This window comes from Anomaloglossus baeobatrachus, chromosome 7, assembly GCF_048569485.1.
Source record: "Anomaloglossus baeobatrachus isolate aAnoBae1 chromosome 7, aAnoBae1.hap1, whole genome shotgun sequence".
NCBI lineage: Eukaryota > Metazoa > Chordata > Amphibia > Anura > Aromobatidae > Anomaloglossus > Anomaloglossus baeobatrachus.
Genome location: NC_134359.1, coordinates 119,481,192 through 119,502,499, shown reverse-complemented (window position 1 = coordinate 119,502,499; position 21,308 = coordinate 119,481,192). Strand labels below are relative to the sequence as shown.

Genomic DNA, 21,308 nt, shown 5'->3' with positions numbered 1-21,308 from the left:
GGGAAGCGTATAGAATGGCTGCTTCGACTGCCTCTCGGAGGATCCGGCAACTGGTGTCATGTTGATTAGAATCATAAAGTGGGCCAACTGCATGAATGACTAGATTGCAGGGCAGGTTGCCTGGGCCTGTAATAGCAATACGTCCTGGTTGGACAGGGCCTTGTGTACGTACTAGGACTTCTGAATCACGTTGTATAGATTCGCCTCCAGCCTTGACTATACGAGCAGCTAGGCCACCACTGTGGCGCAGGTGGCCGTTGGCAGGATTAACCACGGCTCCTACAGACATGGTAGTGATGTCTCCTTTTCCAACTGAGAGGAGGAGTGTGCCATTGGCACAGGCATGATAACGCTGAAAGACAGGGTCCCACTCCTCGGATATGGTAGAAAATGAATCCTGTGATCCTCCATCTGTATGGGGATTATCATAAGCCACACCGTCCTGTGCATAAGTAACACCCTCCTGTCCGGGTGGATCCAGATCAATAAGCTCATGTGACAGTGCAGAACGGGTAGTATGTGGTAGGGGCCTATGAGGTTGCAAAACTGGAGGTGCCACTGAGGATGCTGAAAGATTAGGACAAAGCAAACCGGGTTCAGGCACCGGGCTATAATAGGTGCCGGCTGGGGTGATGACTGGACAAAGTAATTGTGGTTTATGAGGTGTAGTAAGATGGCCACCACAGGAAGTTCCAGGCATCTGACTTCCGGGAGTATTGCCATGTTGGGACACTATGGGTGTACAGGGAGGGGCAGAAGCTACGGGCGGTGCCAGGGGCGTTACTTTTAAGGGCTCTAAACTAGTTTGCATTACAGCATGCAAAGGAGGGGTTTGGTTAATACCAGATACAGCAGCTCCTAGAGAAGGAGAACGATGGGTCACAGTTGAAGGAAGACATTTAGTGACGTCAGAAACAGCAACAGGCAAAGGGGGGTAAAGGGGGGGACTGTAAGCTATAGCAGGCAGTGAATGAGGTCTTTGTCCTCCACAGTTATAACAAACACCACAATAATCAGGATTTTGGCAATCACAAACAGGGCATATCCATCCACCTGGACCAACGCCTGAATCGGCCGCGGAGCTATTGTAAGCCGGCGGCAATGAGGTTTGTGAATCCATCACTTGAACCTTTGATTTTTCACTTAAAACATAACCATACAATTTAACATCTCCTTGGTCCACTTCAATCTCCTGCCAGCCCTCCTTCTGTAACACCGCAGCTGTCCGAAACCAAGCCCTTGCTGTATCTAACAGATTATTATCTTCAAGTATCCCCTTATTGGCGGTCAATATAGACTTCCATACACTGGGCTGCAGCCTGCCACCTGGTGGTAATCCAACAATTTTACACAATTTCTTACAATTTTTCGTATATTTTTTCCCTTCTCGTTTTCCAACTAGAATACTAGCGCTCTCGGCATCCTCCGGAAGAACCGTTTTCCTTCTGAACAAAGTATACATAGTGCTTAATTGGACCGACCGTTCCAACCGAACCCTCTTCCCACTTCCCTACTATGCAATAAGGACACACTTAGACGTCCAACGCGTGAATACAAAAACCGTTCCTTCACGCGTCCCTATTACCGGCGTCTCACATAGCAGTGCATGAGTTAATACTCAGGGGAATACGCTGGTTCAAAACACTTTCCTCCACCACCGGAATCCCTCCCCCTCTTTCCCGTGTAAGCGGACGCACTTTTTCAGCGTCCAACACGTGGATACTAATACCGTTCTCCACGTGTTCCTATTTCCGGCTATTAACACAAGAATCGATGTATTTTATATATATATATATAAAACACTGGGGGACACGCCAATTCCCTTATCTCTCTGTTCCAAAAAACAAACCAACGATTACAAAATGCTGAAAAACGCATAAACTAGTTAATTTCTCTCAAATCCAAACCAAGATAACACTTGTCTTTCTTTCAAATCATTACAACTTGCTGTAATACAAAGGCTGCAGTCACCTCCACTGACCCCTCCTCTCTCCAAAGAGCTGCGCTATTTTAACACCCGGTGTCTGCCTCTTCACCCTCCACCCCCCTTCTCCTTCACAGAACAAAGACAACAGCTGCGTCTGTGGGCATTCCAACCCCCAGCCCTGCTTTCTAACACACACAAACTTTCCTCTTAGTGAAGAAATGCAGGGGCAAGGGGGGGATTAACTATCAACCCCCCTGCTTCCTTTGTCTAAGACACTGCAGACACAGCGCGTAATACAATTCCCGCGCTCAATCCCTGTCTACCTCCCTTCTTCCTTCGGACACAGCGAAGAAGAAAAAAAAAAAAACTACAGGCAATTAACTCTTTGAAAACTAGATCAGAGCGTAGAATCTACAAGCTATCTATGAAGCTAAAAACACCGTTCACAATTAGCAATAAAGAAAACAAACGATCAGATCGTATGACCCACGGACCCTATGACGCTATGGGGTCTGGGTCCGTCTCTTTGTTCTTAGACTACCGGCGAAAGATTCAAGCCCGCTAAGGGTCAATAGCGTCAACCCCTTCCTCAGTTCAGAGATCAGACCGTTCGCCACAAGTCTCCGAAACCGCAGGCAAATCTCATATACATTATATATGACACTTACCTGCGATTTTGAGTGATCAGCTCCTGTTTCGGTGGCCTGTGGGTACTAGGAAACGATCCCTCGGATCCGAGATAGAAGTTCGGCCAATCTTTCTTACGGTATCTCAGCAGTGCCTCCAGTTGTTAAGGATGGGATACAATTGATCCCTTTTTCCCGATCTGATCGTTGTTCCGAATTAAAATGTCGTTTGTGCACGGCGAAAAAGAATGATAATTAATTGGAAATCAATTAAAACTCTTCCTCTCACGACCAAGGCTGAGGCAAGACTGAAAATCTTTATTCTCGGACAATTAGACCACGAAGTAAAAGGGGTGTAAACAAAAGTTTTAGTCCAATCAAGTATCGCAGGTCAGGGCTTCATGACGTAGAGAGATCTGCATATTCTCCGTTGATTGGTCAGTCTAGGCTCCAGGAATTTCTCTTTGTCCATCTGTCTTGGGTGTAAACCAGGAAATGGTGGCCATATTCAAGCTATACATATATATATATTCTAGTATATACTGAGGTTAAGGAAAATACACTGAATATGCAATATACTTATATAAACGTGTTAGTAAAAGAATAAAAGAGAACAAAGACATGCATAGATATGTGTGTTAGTTTACATCTTACTAAACTATATACCTGAGTCTATGAAATGGCTGAATTAAGTATTTTTGGATACTCAATTCTTTATCCTCAACAAAACTTCCGGCCATTCAGAAGTTGCTGTCATAAGAATGAAGCATCATCGGTAAAAGGTGAAGCCATCGGAAGGTGAGTATTTGACAAAGTGGTGCTTTAACATTGCAAAGTATAGGAGAAGCTTTGTAATTTATTTATTTATTTGTTTAACCCTTTCACGACCAATGAGGTACCTATACGTCCTTCTCCATGTCTGTCCCATTAATGCGGGCTCCAATCCAGCCACGCCTGTGAGGAATATTGTGAAGAATATGATGAGGAGTATGACATTCCTACATGTCAGTCAGCTGTGGCTTTTCATTTACACACCCCCTGCCCTGCAGCAAGGAGGAATTCCCCACATCTGTTCACCAATGGCAGGGTGAAAAAAAGTAATTAAGACTCAAGAAAAGTTCCTGAGTATAACCAGGCTCCCTGTTTTCAAAGGTAATCGGCCAGGGAGATGGAAAAGCAACTACAAGTTTTACAAGCAGCTTCAAACAATAATGTCAAACAAGACTTTATGGCTCCTACCGGGGCTGGTTTCTCGCCCAATATAGTCCTGTTAAAGACCAGGCCTATATCTAATGAGGAACTGTTGGCAGAATCCTGTTCAACTGGGGCTAGTGCAAAGGTTCTGGCAGCCAGTCGGGATTGTGAGTGCTGTGTGTGTGCCGCGCTGGAGCTTTCGTGGCCTGCTCTGTCTCCCTCCTCGTGCCTCCCTGTTCCCACGTGGACAGGAGGTGTCAGTGTTACATTGCGCCAATGGGACCTTACGTAACCCTTGGAGCGTGGAACGTAGTGTGTTGGTGGAATCAAATGGCCCTGACGTATTAGAGGGACATCTGCATGACCCCCCAGCTTGGTTCGTAATAAGGCCCGTTAACCTCTTAGATCACGCTGTCAAACTATGACAGCGCGATCTATCACGCTTCGGCAGGGACTGCGCGGTTTCCTGCCACCATTGGCAACCCCTTGACATGATCACGGGGCGCCAATGGATTGCTATGGCAGTGTGGGGTCAGATAATGACCACTGTCGCTGACATGACGCGTTTCCTTTGATTGCCGACAGAGCGCCGGGACTCTCAGGAGAACGACATTTCTCCTGATCAGAAGCATCGCTCTGATCAGGAGAAGAAATCAGACTGTATAGGCATAGTACCTTAGGGGGACTATTAAAATCATTAAAAAATGTAAAAAACAAAGTTTAACAAAATATGGCAAAAAAATAACTAAAAGTTCAAATAACTCCCTCATTGAACATAAAATAATAATAATAATAATACATGTATTTGGTATCACCGTGTTCAGAAATGTCCAATCTATCAAAATATATAATCAATTAATATGATTGGTAAACATTGTAGCGAGAAAAAAATTAAAATGGCAGAATTACGTTGTTTTTTTTCACCACAACATTGCATTAAAATGCAATAACAGGCAATCAAAACATTGCATCTATATCCAAATATGGTATAATTAAAAACACAAGCTCCACATGCAAAAAATAAGCCATCACTGAGCCCCAGATGCCGAAAAATGAGAACACTCTGGGTCTCGAAAAATGGCGACAAAAGCGCTATTCTTTCTTTCTTTTTTTTTTTTACAAACATGAATTTTTTTCACCAAACTATAGTTGTTTGGTAGGTACAAACTGACCTGGAGAATCATAGTGAATAGTCAGTTTTGCTAAATAGTAAACATGGTAAATAAAAAAAATCCCAAAACAATCATGCAATTGCACTGTATTTCCAATTTCACCACAGTTGGAATTTTTTTTCCCATGTTTCAGTACAATATGGGGCAAAATTAATGTTGTTATTCAAAGTACAACTTGTCCCGTAAAAAAAAGCCCTCATATAACTATATGGATGGAGAAATAAAAAAGTTATGGCTCTTGGATAAGGAGAAGAAAAAAGGAAAAGAAAAAACGGAAATCGCCCGGAGGTTAAGGTGTTCAGGGCTGCCACTAGGAATTTCAGGGCCCCATACTGTCAAAATATTTGGGCCCCCTTGAGACTCCACACAGACTCCACTCCAGGCCCGTCTCCGCACAGTTCCATCTCCATCCCTCGAACATTCCATAGTCCCACCATTCACTCTTGGAAAAACACCTGCATATGTGAGTACACAGACTACATAAATAAAATAAATAAATAAATAAAATAAATATATATAATATTATAGAGGCTGCTGCTGGCTTAATACTCAATGGAGACTGTGCATACACAAGAGTCTGTATACAAAAGAGCTGTATACACAATAGAGGATGCATACACCATACACAATAGAGCTTGCATAACCAAAAGAGGCTGCATAAACAAAAGAGGCTGTATACACAATAGAGGCTGTGGGCTATATACACAATAGAGGCTGAATATGCAAAAAGGGACTGTGGGCTTTATACACAATAGAGGCTGCATACACAATAGAGGCTGCATACACAAAAGAGGCTGTGGGCTATATACACAATAGAGGCTGCATATACAAAAAGAAACTGTGGGCTGTATACACAAAAAAGCTATATACACAATAGAGGCTGTGGGCTATATACACAATAGAGGCTGAATATGCAAAAAGGGACTGTGGGCTTTATACACAATAGAGGCTGCATACACAATAGAGGCTGCATACACAAAAGAGGCTGTGGGCTATATACACAATAGAGGCTGCATATACAAAAAGAAACTGTGGGCTGTATACACAAAAAAGCTATATACACAATAGAGGCTGCATATACAAAAAGGGACTGTGGGCTGTATACACAAAAAAGGCTGTGGGCTATATACACAATAGAGGCTGCATACACAATATAGGCTGTGGGCTATATACACAATAGAGGCTGAATATACAAAAAGACTGTGGCCTGCATATACAATAGAGGCTGCATACACAATAGGGGCTGTGTACACAAAAAAGGCTGTGGGCTGTATACACAATAGAGGCTGCATGTACAATAGAGGCTGTATACACCATAGAAGGTGCGGGGTGTATACACAATAGAAACTGTGGCTTATATACACACTAGAGGCTGCACATACAATAGAAGCTGCAGGCTGTATACACATTTGAGGCTGTATACACCGTGGAAGGTATAGTGTTGACCTGTATATGCAGTATGGGGATGTGTATCAGCCGGAAACAGCAAGACAGACACACACAGATCATACTCACCATCCTGGCACGCTCAGTACTAATTGGAGGATCCTCTTCTTCTGGAGAGCTCTTGTTTGTACTGCGCATGGCAGCCTATTTAGCGCATGTGCAGTACAAACCTCATGAAGATAAGAGAGCCGGCCGGGAGCATCTGACACATTGAAGATGTCAGACCCTGCCGGCCCCCCTGCTTCAGCGGCTGCGGCGGTTACTGTAATCGTGCCTGGAGAAGAGTTGGGGCGGGGCCAGGAGAGGCGGAGTTGGGCAGAGTTGGGCATAGTGGGGCCTGGTGAAGAGGTGGGTGGGCGGGGCCTGAATATTAATTAAGTGTAATGTAATTACCCCGGGCCTGGGGTTCCCCTCTTCACTGGACCCGGTACAGCAGTAAAGGCTACAATGCCCCGATAGCGGCCCTGGAGGTGTTAATTAGCCATCTGTGAAAAAACTAATGGTAAAATTGGACACACGAATGATACATTGAACCAAAACACTGAAGACTAGAAAAGAGTGAACCTTTCAAAGTTCGGTTCGTCGAGTCTTACTGAACAAATGCTACATTCGCTGAACCTTTTCGAACCCCATTGGTTTCAATGTGAGGCCGAACCTAAGGCAGAGAAAACACCTTAAGGGGGGGTCAAAAAGCTTCCAAAACAGCAAAAATACATTTTTCAATGCATCCCCACTGTTTTGGCATAACCATTAGCTTCCTAGGCTATTGACATAAGAAAAATCGAGGTGGATGAAAGACAGGTATAGGGCTGGTGCTTCCACACCCCTGCTAGTACAGACAAGACACAACTTGGAGATCCATTTTGGAGTCTTGATATTTAAAAACATTTCAGGCAGACAACAGGATAATGCAATCAATTGCCCCCCACCTTCTCCCCATAGTGTCTTTGAACAGCAGGGAGGTATGGTCCATGCATCACACAGGATGTGGCCTGACATGTTAATTTTAATACTCAAGAGGCGCATGAGTGACAGGATTAGGCCTCTTGTTCCAACACCCCTGCCAGTTCAGACAAGACACAACCTGTAAACCCATCTTGGAGTCTTGATATTTAAAAACATTTCAGGCCGACATCAGGACAATGGAATGAATTGACCCTCCCCCCTATTTCCCCGTAGTGTCTTTGCACAGCAGGGAGGTATGGTCCATGCAACACACGAGATGTGGCCTGGAATTTCAGTTTTAAAAATCAAGATGTGCGTGAGTCACAGGATTAGGCCTCTTGCTTTCACAACAATACTAGTAAAGAAAAGACACAACTCGGAGAGAAATTTTTGAGTCTTGATCTTTAAAAATCTTTCAGGCAGCGAGCAGGACAGTTGCATCAATTGCCTCCCCCCTTTCCCCATAGTGTCTTTTCACACCAGGGAGGTGCGGTCTATGCCACACATAGGATGTGGCCTGGCATTTCAATTTTAAAAATCAAGACGTGCATGAAGGACAAGATTAGGCCTCTTCCTCCCACACCCCTGCCAGTACAGGCAAGACACAACTTGGGGACCCATCTTGGAGTCTTGATATTTAAAAATATTTCAGGCAGAGAGCAGGACAGTGGCATCAATTACCCTCCATCTCTTTATTGTGTTTTTTCACATCAGGGAGGTATGGTCCATACAACACACAGGATGTGACCTGGCATTTCCATTTAAAAAAGCAAAAAGGTGGATGAGAGACAGGTATAGTGCTGGTGCTCCCACACCACTGCCAGTACAGACAAGACACAACTTGGAGACCCATCTTGCAGCATTGATATTTAAAAAACATTTTAGGCAGACATCAGGACAGTGGCATCAATTGCCCCTCCCCAATTTCTCCATAGTGTTTTTGCACAGCAGGGAGGTATGGTCCATGCAACACACAGGATGTGGCCTGGCATTTCAATTTTAAAAATAAAAAGGGGTTGAGTGTGAGGATTAGAACTCTTGCACCCACACCCCTGCCAGTACAGAAAAGACACAACTCGAAGACACATCTTAGAATCTTGAGACTTCAAAACCTTTCAGGCATACAGGAGGACAGTGGCATCAATTGCCCCCCCCCCACACACACACATTTCTCCATAGTGTCTTTGCACAGCAGGGAAGTATGGTGCATGCAACACTCAGGATGTGGCCTGGAATTTCCATTTTTAAATATGAGCACACCGCAACCATGCCTTCTGCAGCAACACATCCAAGGCGGAATAGTGGCCTAGAAATTTCTGTACAACCACTTTGAGGACGTGAGCCATGCAAGACACATGCGTGATGTCGTCCAGGCATAGTGCCGCCACCAGCTTTGCATCATTATTGCACACGGCCTTCCCTGGATCCAGGTTTAGTGGAGATAGTCATTGTTTATACTTGGTCTGGATAGTGCTCCACAACTCTTCAGCTGTATGACTGCGTTCTCCAGTGCATATTAATTTCAACACTGCCTGATTGTGTTGACTTACACACAGATTGAGGCCAGGCATTTCAATTTTAACAATCAAGAGGTGCATGAGTGACAGGTTTAGGCCTCTTACTCCCACACCCCTGCCAGTAAAGACAATTTATAGTATATAGAGTATAGGGCACTTTATTTATTATATTTTTTCAGCATAAGTGATTTCTAATTATAGACAAGTGATACCATATATCGATGTACTGTGTACAGCATATTATAGAAATGCACTCAGCAATAGTATCACAGTTTATAATATAATCATTTAATTTTCTGGCTATTATTTATCCCATGTCCCTGGTCAATATACTGTGGAACTCTTAGGGGTACTTTGCACACTACGACATCGCAGGTGCGATGTCGGTGGGGTCAAATTGAAAATGACGCACTTCCGGCATCGCATGCGACATCGTAGTGTGTAAAGGCTCAATGATACGATTAACGAGCGCAAAAGCGTCGTAATCGTATCATCGGTGCAGCGTCAGCGTAGTCCATGATTACGCTGACGCGACAGTCCGATGTTGTTCCTCGCTCCTGCGGCAGCACACATCGCTGTGTGTGAAGCCGCAGGAGCGAGGAACATCTCCTACCGGCGTCACTGCGGCTTCCGTAGGATATGCGGAAGGAAGGAGGTGGGCGGGATGTTTACATCCCGCTCATCTCCGCCCCTCCGCTCCTATTGGCCGCCTGCCGTGTGACGTCGCAGTGACGCCGCACGACCCGCCCCCTTAATAAGGAGGCGGGTCGCCGGCCAGAGCGACGGTCGCAGGACAGGTGAGTCCATGTGAAGCTGCCGTAGCGATAATGTTCGCTACGGCAGCTATCACAAGGATATCGCTGCTGCGACGGGGGCGGGTACTATCGCGCTCGGCATCGCAGCATCGGCCTGCGATGTCGCAGCGTGCAAAGTACCCCTTAGTCACATTTTTTTATTAAATTAATTTTGAATTAAAATCAGCAATCTGATCGCTCTGCCATAGCTGCTGATCACAGCTGCACACCACCTTTGAATAGCTGATATGCTCATTTCATGTCCCACCCAGCTCTGGGCTGGGTGAAACTTAAAGTGAGTCATGTGAGCTATAGGAGTCATCATATGACCCTGTGCTACCATGACAACCATCGGAAGTCACGTGATCATGTCACGCGACTTCCGGTATCGGCTGGTGAGTAAATGTTTACTGACGATGCCATTATAATGGCGCTGTCACATATTGACAGCGCCATTTAAGGGGTTAAACGGCACGGGCAGATAACGATTCTGCTTGTGCCTAGCAGTCACACATCTCAGTTGTAAAAATCAGCTGATATGTGCGCCGATCGCTGCAAGCTGCCGACAGCAGACCGCATGCAGTAACACTATGACCGCTAGGACGTAATATTACTGCCTGCAGTAGTTAAGGGGTTAACCCCTTCATCCTAAGACAATTTTCCATTGTTCGTTTTTGCCTCCCCTTCTTTCAAGAACTGTTCTGTTTGCTGTCTCTCAGTAATCACACTCAGTGCAAATCTTCAGGCTCTTTATTAGGTGGTATTGTCAGCCATTACATCTCCCTCTGCTGCCTGCACTCTGTCTGCAGTACCAGCGAGTTCCCACTTGCTTGTGGTGAACACATACAAGTAGTGAGACCCCTAGAGGCCCCTAGAGGCCATACAACATATACATATTGCTACATACTTTCTCTTTAAACAAGAAGAACAATCAAACTTAATAAACACAATAGTTAGGGGTGCTTCACACATAGCGAGATCGCTACCGAAATCGCTGCTATGGCACGGTTTTGGTGACGCACCAGTGACCTCATTAGCGATCTCGCTGTGTGTGACACTGAGCAGCGATCTGGCCCCTGCTGCGAGATCGCTGATCGTTACACACAGCCCTGGTTCGTTTTCTTCAAAGGCGCTCTCCCGCTGTGACACACAGATCGCTGTGTGTGACAGCGAGAGAGCGACGAAATGAAGCGAGCAGGGAGCAGGAGCCGGCATCTGGCAGCTGCGGTAAGCTGTAACCAGGGTAAACATCGGGTAACCAAGGTGGTTACCCGATATTTACCTTAGTTACCAGCCTCCGCAGCTCTCACGCTGCCTGTGCTGCCGGCTCCGGCTCTCTGCACATGTAGCTGCAGTACACATCGGGTTAATTAACCCGATGTGTACTGGAGCTAGGAGAGCAAGGAGCCAGCGCTAAGCAGTGTGCGCGGCTCCCTGCTCTCTGCACATGTAGCTGCAGTACACATCGTGTAATTAACCCGATGTGTACTGTAGCTAGGAGAGCAAGGAGCCAGCGCTAAGCAGTGTGCGCGGCTCCCTGCTCTCGCGGTTATGATCGCTGCTTCGGCTGCTGTGTTTGACAGCTAAGCAGCGATCATAACAGCGACTTACAAGGTCGCTGTTACGTCACAGAAAATGGTGACGTAACAGCGACCTCGTTGTCGCTGTCGCTTAGTGTGAACCAGCCCTTAATCTGACCAAGAAAGATAATTACAATATATACAGTTAGATATAATCCTTGAGGTGCGCAGGCTTTCTGATCATTCTGCCCGCCCTAGTAACATAAGAAGAGTCAATGTCCACCTCTGGTAGTTGTTCTGATTCCGGTAATATGCCTTCTGATATTGCCTGTCTCTGGTTAACATTTGCACCCTGATGGTAGGCAGTCACTGTTGGTACTTGGCTTGGACTTGCTGCCTCGTTATCTTGGGTTTCAAGATACTGCTCAAAAAGCCATGAATCATCTTGTTCTTGTGTTTTCCTCAAATATCTCCGATTTCTCCTTAGGCTTCTTCCGTCTTCTGTTACAATTTCATAGGACCGAGGTCCTAGTTTCTGGACAACCTTTGCCTTTTGCCAGTGTTTGTCGTATTTGCTTCTTGGCAGCAGCCGTATGTTGTCATTCTTCTGGAGATCAGGCAGATCCTTTGCAGATTTATTGTAATAGAAAGCTTGCCTATCTTGATTTTTCTTTAGTTGAGCTTTGATGTTTCCCACCAACTTTGGCTTTAACAGATGACTAGCGGTTGGTATGAGTGTCTTTGTACGTCTACTCATGAGCCTCTGTGTCGGACTGCTGTCTATGCCTTGGGTGGGTGTGTTTCTATGATCTAGTATTGACAGATATACATCAGTACCTGCCTGTTTTGCTTTTTTAAGAGTCTTTTGGCCGTTTTTACTGCCGACTCTGCTTTGCCATTACTCTGTGGATATCTTGGAGAAGATGTCTGGTTTTCAAATTCCCATCTCTTGCTGAAAGTTTTAAACTCTTCTGAAGTAAACTGAGCAGCATTGTCAGAAAACATGATATCTGGAATGCCATACCTGGCAAAATGGGCCTTGAGTTTTTTAATCACTGTTCTCGCCCTTGTGTCCTGTAACAAATCAATCTCCCAAAAGTTAAACAAATAGTCCACTGTAATCAGGTATTCTTTGTCATTCCATGTGAATACATCTGTTCCAATTTTTGACCAAGGCCTCTGTGAAATTTCATGAGGTTGCAATGTCTCCTTTTGTTGCTTATCACTGCAGGATGCACATATTTCACATTGTGCTATATAGTTTTTAATGTGGTCATTCATTCCTGGCCAATAAATAGATTCTCTTGCTCGCCGTAGACATCCTTCCCTGCCTAAGTGAGAAGAGTGCAGTGTTTCCAGTATGTCTCATCTGAGAGCTTCTGGTATAACAGCTCTGTCTTCTTTAAAGATGATTCCTTGCTGCACTGACAGTTCATCTCTTATGTGGAAGAATGGAGAAACTTCCCTTGGCGCATGCTGCTTGTATTTTGGCCAGCCCTGCAAGATGACAGTCTTTAAGATCTGGAGAATTTTATTCTTCTCTGTGCAAGTCTGTATTTGCTTCAACTTGTCTTTTGACACTGCCAGGTAGTCACACATATTGATGGTTTCAATTTCATTCTCCTCATCTTTTGCGACAGGTAGGTATGCTCTGCTTAGAGTATTTGCAATCAGTAAGTCTCTTCCTGGACAGTAACAGATGTCAAAATCATATTTCTGAAGTCGTAACAGCATGCGCTGTAGTCTTTTTGGGGCAGTTAGTAGTGTTAGTAGTTAGTAATGCTCTCCAATGGCTTGTGATCAGACTGCACTGTTACTCGTCGACCATAGGTGTACTGGTGAAACTTCTCGATCCCAAATACCACAGCTAGTAACTCCTTCTCAATCTGAGCATATCCCTGCTCTGTTGTTGTTAGGGCTCTGCTTGCAAACGTGATTGGCTGTTTGTTCTGCATTAGTGTAGCTCCAAGGCCTTTTTCTGAAGCATCACATTGTACCTCCACTTCTCGATCTGGGTCGAAATACTTCAGGGTTGCTGCATCTGCAATAACCTTCTTTACTGACTGGAAAGTGGTTTCCTGGTTTTCTGTCCATTCCCAGAGCATATCTTTGTGGGTTAGCTGTCTCAGTGGCTCACACATATCTGACAAATGCTTGCAAAATTTGGAGAGATAATTTACCATGCCCAGAAATCGTTGTACTCCACACACATCAGTTGGGGTTGGCAAATCTTGAATTGCTCTCACCTTTTCTGGATCCACTTTTACACCATTTGAGGACAGAAGATGTCCAATATATGCAACTTCTGTCATTTTCAGTTTGAATTTGTCCAAGTTCAGCTTTATTTGTTTTGCTCTACATCGGTCCAAAAATTGTATCATCTTCTGATCATGATCCTTGATTGCAGATACCATATCTTCACCTTCTCCCTCTACAAGGATATCATCTGCTATTGTTTTTACTCCAGGAAGTCCTTCCAAAGCCTGCACCCATTTCTGCTGGAACATCTCCAGACCAAGTTTTAGGCTATGTGCCCATGTGTGTGCGCTCTGCACCGCAGTGGTTATGTCGCGGGCGGGGAGGAGGCCGCCGCCACTGCGCTCTCGCTAACGCTCGGGTCCGGCGCTGCTGCTGCCTGCTGCTGGCTGCTCGGTGGCTCGAGCGGTGGGCCGGATCCGGGGACTCGAGCGGCGCTCCTCGCCCATGAGTGAAAGGGGTGATTTTTGGGGTTTGGGGAGTTGGTCCGTGACGCCACCCACGGTTTGTGATGAGGTTGGGGCACCACCGCTGCTGTGGACGGGGATTCCGGGAGCGATGACAGGGAGCAGCTGAGATGTTTCTTTCCCCTCCGTGGGTAGGGGGATTTGGTGGTCCCGGGGCCCGGTGAGGTGACGGGGGAGGCAGGGTTGGTGAGGTGCAGGGTCGCGGGGGCAGTGCGGTGCCGGACGGCACGGTGGTACTCACTCAGCCAATGATGGATACAGAGTCTCCGGTAAAACAAACGGCTGGATGGACGGGTCCCGCAGCCGGCTGCTGTGGTTACTCCCGGTAGGTTGGTGGTGGCTGCCTTTCCCTGCACCTGTTGTGTAACTTCGGTCCCGATGGCTTCCCACCGGTAACCCGCTCCCCAGCTTGGATATGGGCCGGAGGAGCCCCTTTTGCCCGCAGGCTCTGGCCCTGGGAATTTTAACTGTGGCAGTAGCTGTATTTCCCTTTCTTGGTTTGGACGGTTGCCTTCAGTCGGGTCTTTGCTGCTAGGAAACCTCGGAGGTTCCGGTCGCTAATGGATTTGACCTGTTTAACGGCGACTCCAAGCCTGGTCGGGGTCCGCAGGCCCTGCCAGTTTGTGCTGGCTTCTCTTCGCTCCCCGGTTCGGTACCGGCGGGCCACCGCCCGTCCCCGGTCCTACGGTTCCGCGTCGATCAGCCTATCCTGCAGACGGCCACCACCGTGTGCCAACCTTGCTCTCGGTGCCCGGGCCACGTACCCGGACACGGTCAGTTTGCTCCTCACTTGCCACTTCACTCCTACTCCTTCACTCTCCCTAACTGTTCTCTGACTTCCTTTCCCACCTCCAGGACTGTGAACTCCTCCGTGGGTGGGGCCAACCGCCTGGCTCCACCCCACCTGGTGTGGACATCAGCCCCTGGAGGGAGGCAACAAGGATTTGTGTGTGACTAATGTGCCTATCTCAGGGTGTGGGGTGTGTTGTTGCAGTACCTGTGACGACCTGGCTTGTCCAGGGCGCCACATTCCCCCTTGGTTAAATGCAGACCGTCCGCGGGCTGCCCCTCCATCACCGGTTTTATTTTTGTAAAACTGTAGAAAAAGGTATAAAACATTTAAACAAAGCATTTTTATGTATCTTCCCTTAACGGGAGGCACGGCACTTAAACGTTACTAATGGTAGTTATTTTTATTACAACATACGGCTTCCGCTCTCTCCCGCCCAAACAACCTGGCCCTGATGCTGCCCCTAAGAAGTGAGCAGCACCCCTTGACCCCAGTCCATATCCAGGCTGCCCGAGCGGGTACGTGTACGGTGTTTCGCACCCTATGGTCTTTTTAGGGAACCCCTGACCCCCGGAGGATGGCCACCGGTCCAGGTGGTGACCGGGCCCCAGCCTACTCTGCTGCGGGCCCATCCTCCAATCTGCCTCTCCGGAGGCGACAACGGATTTATGCCAAATATTTACATTTCAACTAGTTTGTGGTTGCCCTGCAAGTTCTCGGGCGTGTCCGTAAATAGTTCCTTACGCACGGTGCAAAGGGTCCCTATGGGGACAACTTGCCGGCAACGGCCGGTTCAATCACTGTTGACAATCTGGTGAACTTCTCGGTTGATTACTTTCATTTTCTTGACAACGGTACTGGTGGTCCCAACGGGGACAACTGTGCAACGGAGGAACCGCTGCCTTACTCCGACTCTTCCGCTGAGGTGGCCTCACACTCCGCTACCAATATTTCAAACATGCGGTGGCAGGCCTGTTGGGAAAGGGGCGCCCAGTATCCATTTCCACCGGCGCTCGGGCTATAGAAAGCTACCGGTCCACCGCCGTGGTGAAGGCTCTCACCTGCTTCCTCGGACTCTGAAACTGGCTCTGTATCAGGTCCGGAATCATCACTCCTAACCCCCTCATGGTCAGGCGCTCCCTCTAGGGTCAGGCGGACTGCCGGGGCCTTCTTCTCCTCCGCGCCATGTGAGTCGCCACCAGTCGCTCAGCACTTCGGGCCCCACCGCTGTAGCACGGGGCAGCAGGTCAGGTAGGTTAGCACTGGGATGCCCCATGGGTAGTGGCAGGGGCAGTACAAGGGCCAGGATCGGACCGGGTCTCCCAGCCGCAGCGGCCGGTCCCTGTGGGACATGGAGGCGTGGGTCACTCACCAGCTCTGTCACGTCGACTCCCATCTCGCCCAGCTGCCACCATTTTCTGTTTGCTGTGTCTCTCAGTAATCACACTCAGTGTAGATCTTCAGGCTCTTTATTAGGTGGTATTGTCAGCCATTACATTCTCCCTCTGCTGCCTGCACTCTATCTGCAGTACCAGCGAGTTCTCACTTGCTTGTGGTGAACACATACAAGTAGTGAGACCCCAAGAGGCCCCTAGAGGCCATACAACATATACATATTGCTACAAGAACCATAATGTTTTTTAACAATATACCTGTACGAGGGCTTGTTTTTTACAGATCGAATTGTGCTTTTGAATGAGACATTCATTTTGCCACATAGTGTAATGGAAAACAGGAAAAAAATAAACTGTGGTGAAATTGCCCAAAAGTGCAATTCCACAATGGTGGAAAAAACTTGACCTGGTAGTATGATTCCACAGGTAAGTAAAAGTACAGTGGAACCTTGGTTAATGAGAACAATCCGTTCTGGGACTGTGCTTGTTAACCAAGTTACTCGTTTAGCAAAGCAACATTTCCCATAGGAAATCATTGCAATGCAGACAATTCGTTCCACAACCTGTTAAATGTCCCATTCCACACACGTACAAACACACACAAACATGCACAAACACACATATTATGCTCACCTTACCTTCCGTTCCCTCGCCGGCCTCATAGAACTTGTAGTTCACCCACACACGCTGTGTATCGGGTAACCATGCGACAGATGCCGGACCTTCCGCTTCCAGCGCGCTGATGTCAAAGGCAGGAGCCGCTTGCCTCTGATTGGCCAGCGCGCTGCCTTTGAGTAGCGGCTGACAGGGGAAGTTCCTCCCTCGTCGCTACAGGATGTGTATCGGCAAGCCTTGCGATGAGGGTGGACCTTCCGCTGTCAGCCGTTACTCAAAGGCAGGGTGCTGGCCAATCAGAGGCAAGCGGCTCCTGCCTTTTACGTCAGCGCGCTGGGAGCGGAAGGTCCAGCATCGGTCGCGATGGCTACCCGATACACAGTGTGTACAGGCGAACTACAAGTTCCATTAGGCCGGCGAGGGAACGGAAGGTAAGGTGAGCATAATATGTGTGTGTGCGTGCGTGTGTGTTTGTCTGTGTGTGTGTTTGTGCGTGCTTGTGTGTGTTTGTGTGGACTGCAAGAGCGGTTCAGAGCGCGGTGGATGTACAGAACCGGAAGTGTGTGCGGTGAGTATTTTGCTCGTACAGCAAAGCTTTCTCGTAAACCGAGTTACAAATTTACAGTAAGCTTTGCTCGCTAAGCAAAATACTCGCTAACTGGGTTACTCGTTAAGCGAGGTTCCACTGTATGCAGATACCAAACATGTATGATTCTTTTTTTTTTCATTTAGGTGGTGAAAAAAGCAGAAATTTTCACTTTTGTCTCCATTTTCCAAAACCTGTAGCGTTTAAATTTTTCGGGATCTGTGGATCAGTGAGGGCTTTTTTTTTTTTGCACCCTGAGCTGACATTTTTATTGATACCATTTTGGGGTAGATACGATGTTTTGATCACATTATATTTCATTTTATTGCAATGTGGCAGAGACAGAAAAAGAGTAAAGCGGGCTTTACACGCTGCGACATCGCTAATGCGGAGTCGTTGGGGTCACGGATTTTGTGACGCACATCCGGCCGCATTAGCGATGCCGTTGCGTGTGACACCGTTTAGCGATTTTGCATCGTTGCAAAAACGTGCAAAATCGCTAATCGGCTACACGGGGGTCCATTCTCAGAAATCGTTACTTCAGCAGTAACGAAGTTGTTCCTCGTTCCTGCGGCAGCACACATCGCTGCGTGTGACGCCGCAGGAACGAGGAAGCTCCCCTTACCTGCCTCCCGGCCGCTATGCGGAAGGAAGGAGGTGGGCGGGATGTTACGTCCCGCTCATCTCCGCCCCTCCGCTGCTATTGGGCGGCGGTTCAGTGACGTTTCAGTGACGTCGCTGTGACGCCGCACGGACCGCCCCCTTAGAAAGGAGGCGGTTCGCCGGTCACAGCGACGTCGCCGGACAGGTAAGTATGTGTGACGGCTCTGGGCGATGTTGTGCGGCACGGGCAGCGATATGCCCGTGTCGCGCAACAGATGGGGGCGGGTGCGCACACTAGCGATATCGGGACCGATATCGCAGTGTGTAAAGTAGCCTTAACTCTGGAGTTTACATTTTTTTCTCGCTACACCGTTTACTGATCAGATTAAGTTATTTTCTATTTTTAAAGATTGTACATTTCTGAATGTGGTGATACCAAATATGTGGTTTTTTTATTATTTTACTTTTAATGGGGCCAAAGGGAGCTATATGAATTTGTGTTTTTATTACTTTTTTTTTATACTTTTTATAGTATGTAATAGTCCCCTAACAAGACTTGAAGCTGCGATCACTTTATATTTGAAGCCAGAAATGTGGGAAAAGGTTGAAAAATTCAAGGGTCCGAATACTTTCGCAAGGCACTGTATAGAATATTTTTATATATATATATATATATATATATATATATGTGTGTGTATATATATATATAATTTTTATATATTATCTATATATATATATATATATATATATATATATATATATATACTGCATATATATTATATAATAGGAAATTCAGTTATATAAGCCGTTGGTCTTGTAGCTTAGGAACATTTATTTTCCATGACTACTCAAATTGCATTAAATGTTGTCAATACACCATTGTTTTATGTTTGTGCTTACCGTATTTTTCGGACTATAAGACGCACCGGACCATAAGACGCACCCTGGTTTTAGAGGAGGAAAATAGGAAAAAAAATTTTAAGCAAAAAATGTGGTCATGACACACTGTTATGGGGTGAGGATCTGCTGCTGACACTATTATGGGGGTAATGTCCCCAAATTCTCTGCTAAGGTACCCCATCCTGGTATATGCCCTCATCCGGCTATATACCCCCATCCTGCTATATACTGCCATCCTGGTATATACCCCCATCCTGCTATATACCCTCATCCTGGAATATGCCCTCATCCTGCTATATACCCCCATCCTGCTATATACTGCCATCCTGCTATATGGCCCCATGCTGCAATATACCCTCATCCTGCTATATTACCCCATGCTCCTATATTACCCCATGCTCCTATATGGCCCCGTGCTGCTATATGGCCCCGTGCTCCTATATGGCCCCGTACTCCTATATGGCCCCGTGCTCCTATATGGCCCCATGCTCCTATATGGCCCCGTGCTCCTGTATTACCCCATGCTCCTATATTAACCCATGCTCCTATATGGCCCCATGCTCCTATATGGCCCCGTGCTGCTATATTACCCCATGCTCCTATATGGCATGTATTCTGTATCACACAAAAAACAATAAACGTTTATACTCACCTTTCCTCGCTCCATGCAGCATCGCTCCTCCCCTTGTCTGTGGCGGCAGCAGCACCGCTTACCTGTGTGGGGCCATCACCGGTCACTTCCGTGCAGCATCACTCGTCCTCCAGTCTGTGGCGGCAGTAGCACCGCTTACCAGCGTGGAGCCATCACCGGTCGCTTCCGTGCAGCACGCGATCTCCTCCAGTCTGCCAGTCAGCTGACCTGCGTGCCTAGCGGCGCACAGCGATGTCATCATCGCTGTGCTCACTGCTTTCTACACAGATCAGCTGACCGGCAGACTGGAGGAGATCGCGGTGCTGCACGGAAGTGTCCGATGAGTATGCCGTACTTATTCACTGCTCCCCACGCTGATGATGATGCGCGGGGGGCAGTGAATACAGCCGCACATGATCACTCCAGGCTGTAGTTGCCAGGGGTGATCACAGCCAGCTGTTAATTATGCGCGCACCCCCTGCCCATCACCCCGCCCACCTGTCAGTGACGGCTTCAGCGCTGAGAGATGGGTGGGAGGATGGGCGTGCATATATAATGAGCGGGTCCACGTGGTCACGGCAGGCTGCTACAGCCTGCTCGTGCCCCCGATGGCCCGCTCCACCGTAGCACCCTCATTCCCGGCTGCAGCCCTATAGTCAGACCATAAGACGCACCCCCAACTTTTTCTCCCAACATTTGGGGGAGAAAAAGTGCGTCTTATGGTCCGAAAAATACGGTAATTTATATTTATGCATTGTACTGCTGTCCTACCATCATCAGTTTCTGTACTAAATATTCAGATTTTTTTTTTGTTAATTATTTGATGTTTTTGTGATAAACTTTTTCTTTCTTTTATCTCCAGAATGATGTTTGCATGATTGCTATTTAGTTTATTTATATTGAAAGCATACATGATAAATACTGTAACCATGCATTTTAGATTATGTTCATATTGAATCTTACATATGATCTTTCTTTTTCATAGTATTATATTAACACTTGACATGGATAAAGCTTTCCGGGCAACAGAGCTGAATATTAGTAATGCACTAAGTAAAAAAGAAATATTGGCGATGATCTTCCTATGCGGAAAGTATTTACATGAAAGAGATAAGGACAACATAACAGATGGAACTGCGCTGTTTTCAATTCTGGAAAGGAAAGGTCTTCATTCAAAAGACAATTTACTTTTTCTTAAAGAACTGCTAAGTAGAATAGGCAGAAACGATATCTTAAAAAGTGCACTGAAGGCAACCAAATGTGAAATGGAACAGCTTGAGCGATCCTTTCAGTATATTTCTTCATACAGGTAAAAAAAAAAAATCTAAGCTATTTGTGTGGACATCTATTGAACATTATCTCTCTGTAGAGCTGAAAAAAATTCAGCTGCAAACAATATAATAAATTTCTCTGCAAATCTTGTAAAAGAGCATTATTTTCCCAAGGAAAAAACTTTCATTTACGGTTTACACATGTGGTCAAAATTGTTGGTACCCCTCGTTTAATGAAAGAAAAACCCACATTGGTTACAGGAATAACTTGAATCACACAAAAGTAATAATAAATAAAAAATCTATGAAAATGAACAAATGAAAGCCAGACATTGCTTTTCTGCTTCCAAAGAATTTAAAAAAAAAATAAAACTCATTAAATAGGTCCCTTAACTTATATTTTGTTGCACAACCTTTTGAGGCAATCACTGCAATCAAACGATTCCTGTAACTGTCAATGAGACTTCTACACGTCTCGACAGGTATTTTGGCCACTCCTCAAGAGCAAACTGCTCCAGTTGTCTCGTGTTTGAAGGTTGCCTTTTCCAGACGGCATGTTTCAGCTCTTTCCAAAGATGTTCAATAGGATTTAGGTCAGGGCTCAGAAAAGGCCAATTCAGAATAGTCCAATGTTTTCCTCTTTACCATTCTTGG

General features: G+C 46.4%; 1 protein-coding gene across 1 annotated transcript in view; it reads left to right on the top strand.

The window, feature by feature from the left end:
- LOC142245979 (caspase-8-like) overlaps nucleotides 1–21,308 on the top strand; it is a 121,274-nt gene that overhangs the window by 9,025 nt on the left and 90,941 nt on the right. The window contains exon 2 of the mRNA XM_075318986.1: nucleotides 20,369–20,692. Within this exon, the coding sequence (XP_075175101.1) occupies nucleotides 20,388–20,692 (305 nt within the window). The 5' untranslated portion in view covers nucleotides 20,369–20,387. The remainder of the gene's footprint in view (nucleotides 1–20,368; nucleotides 20,693–21,308) is intronic.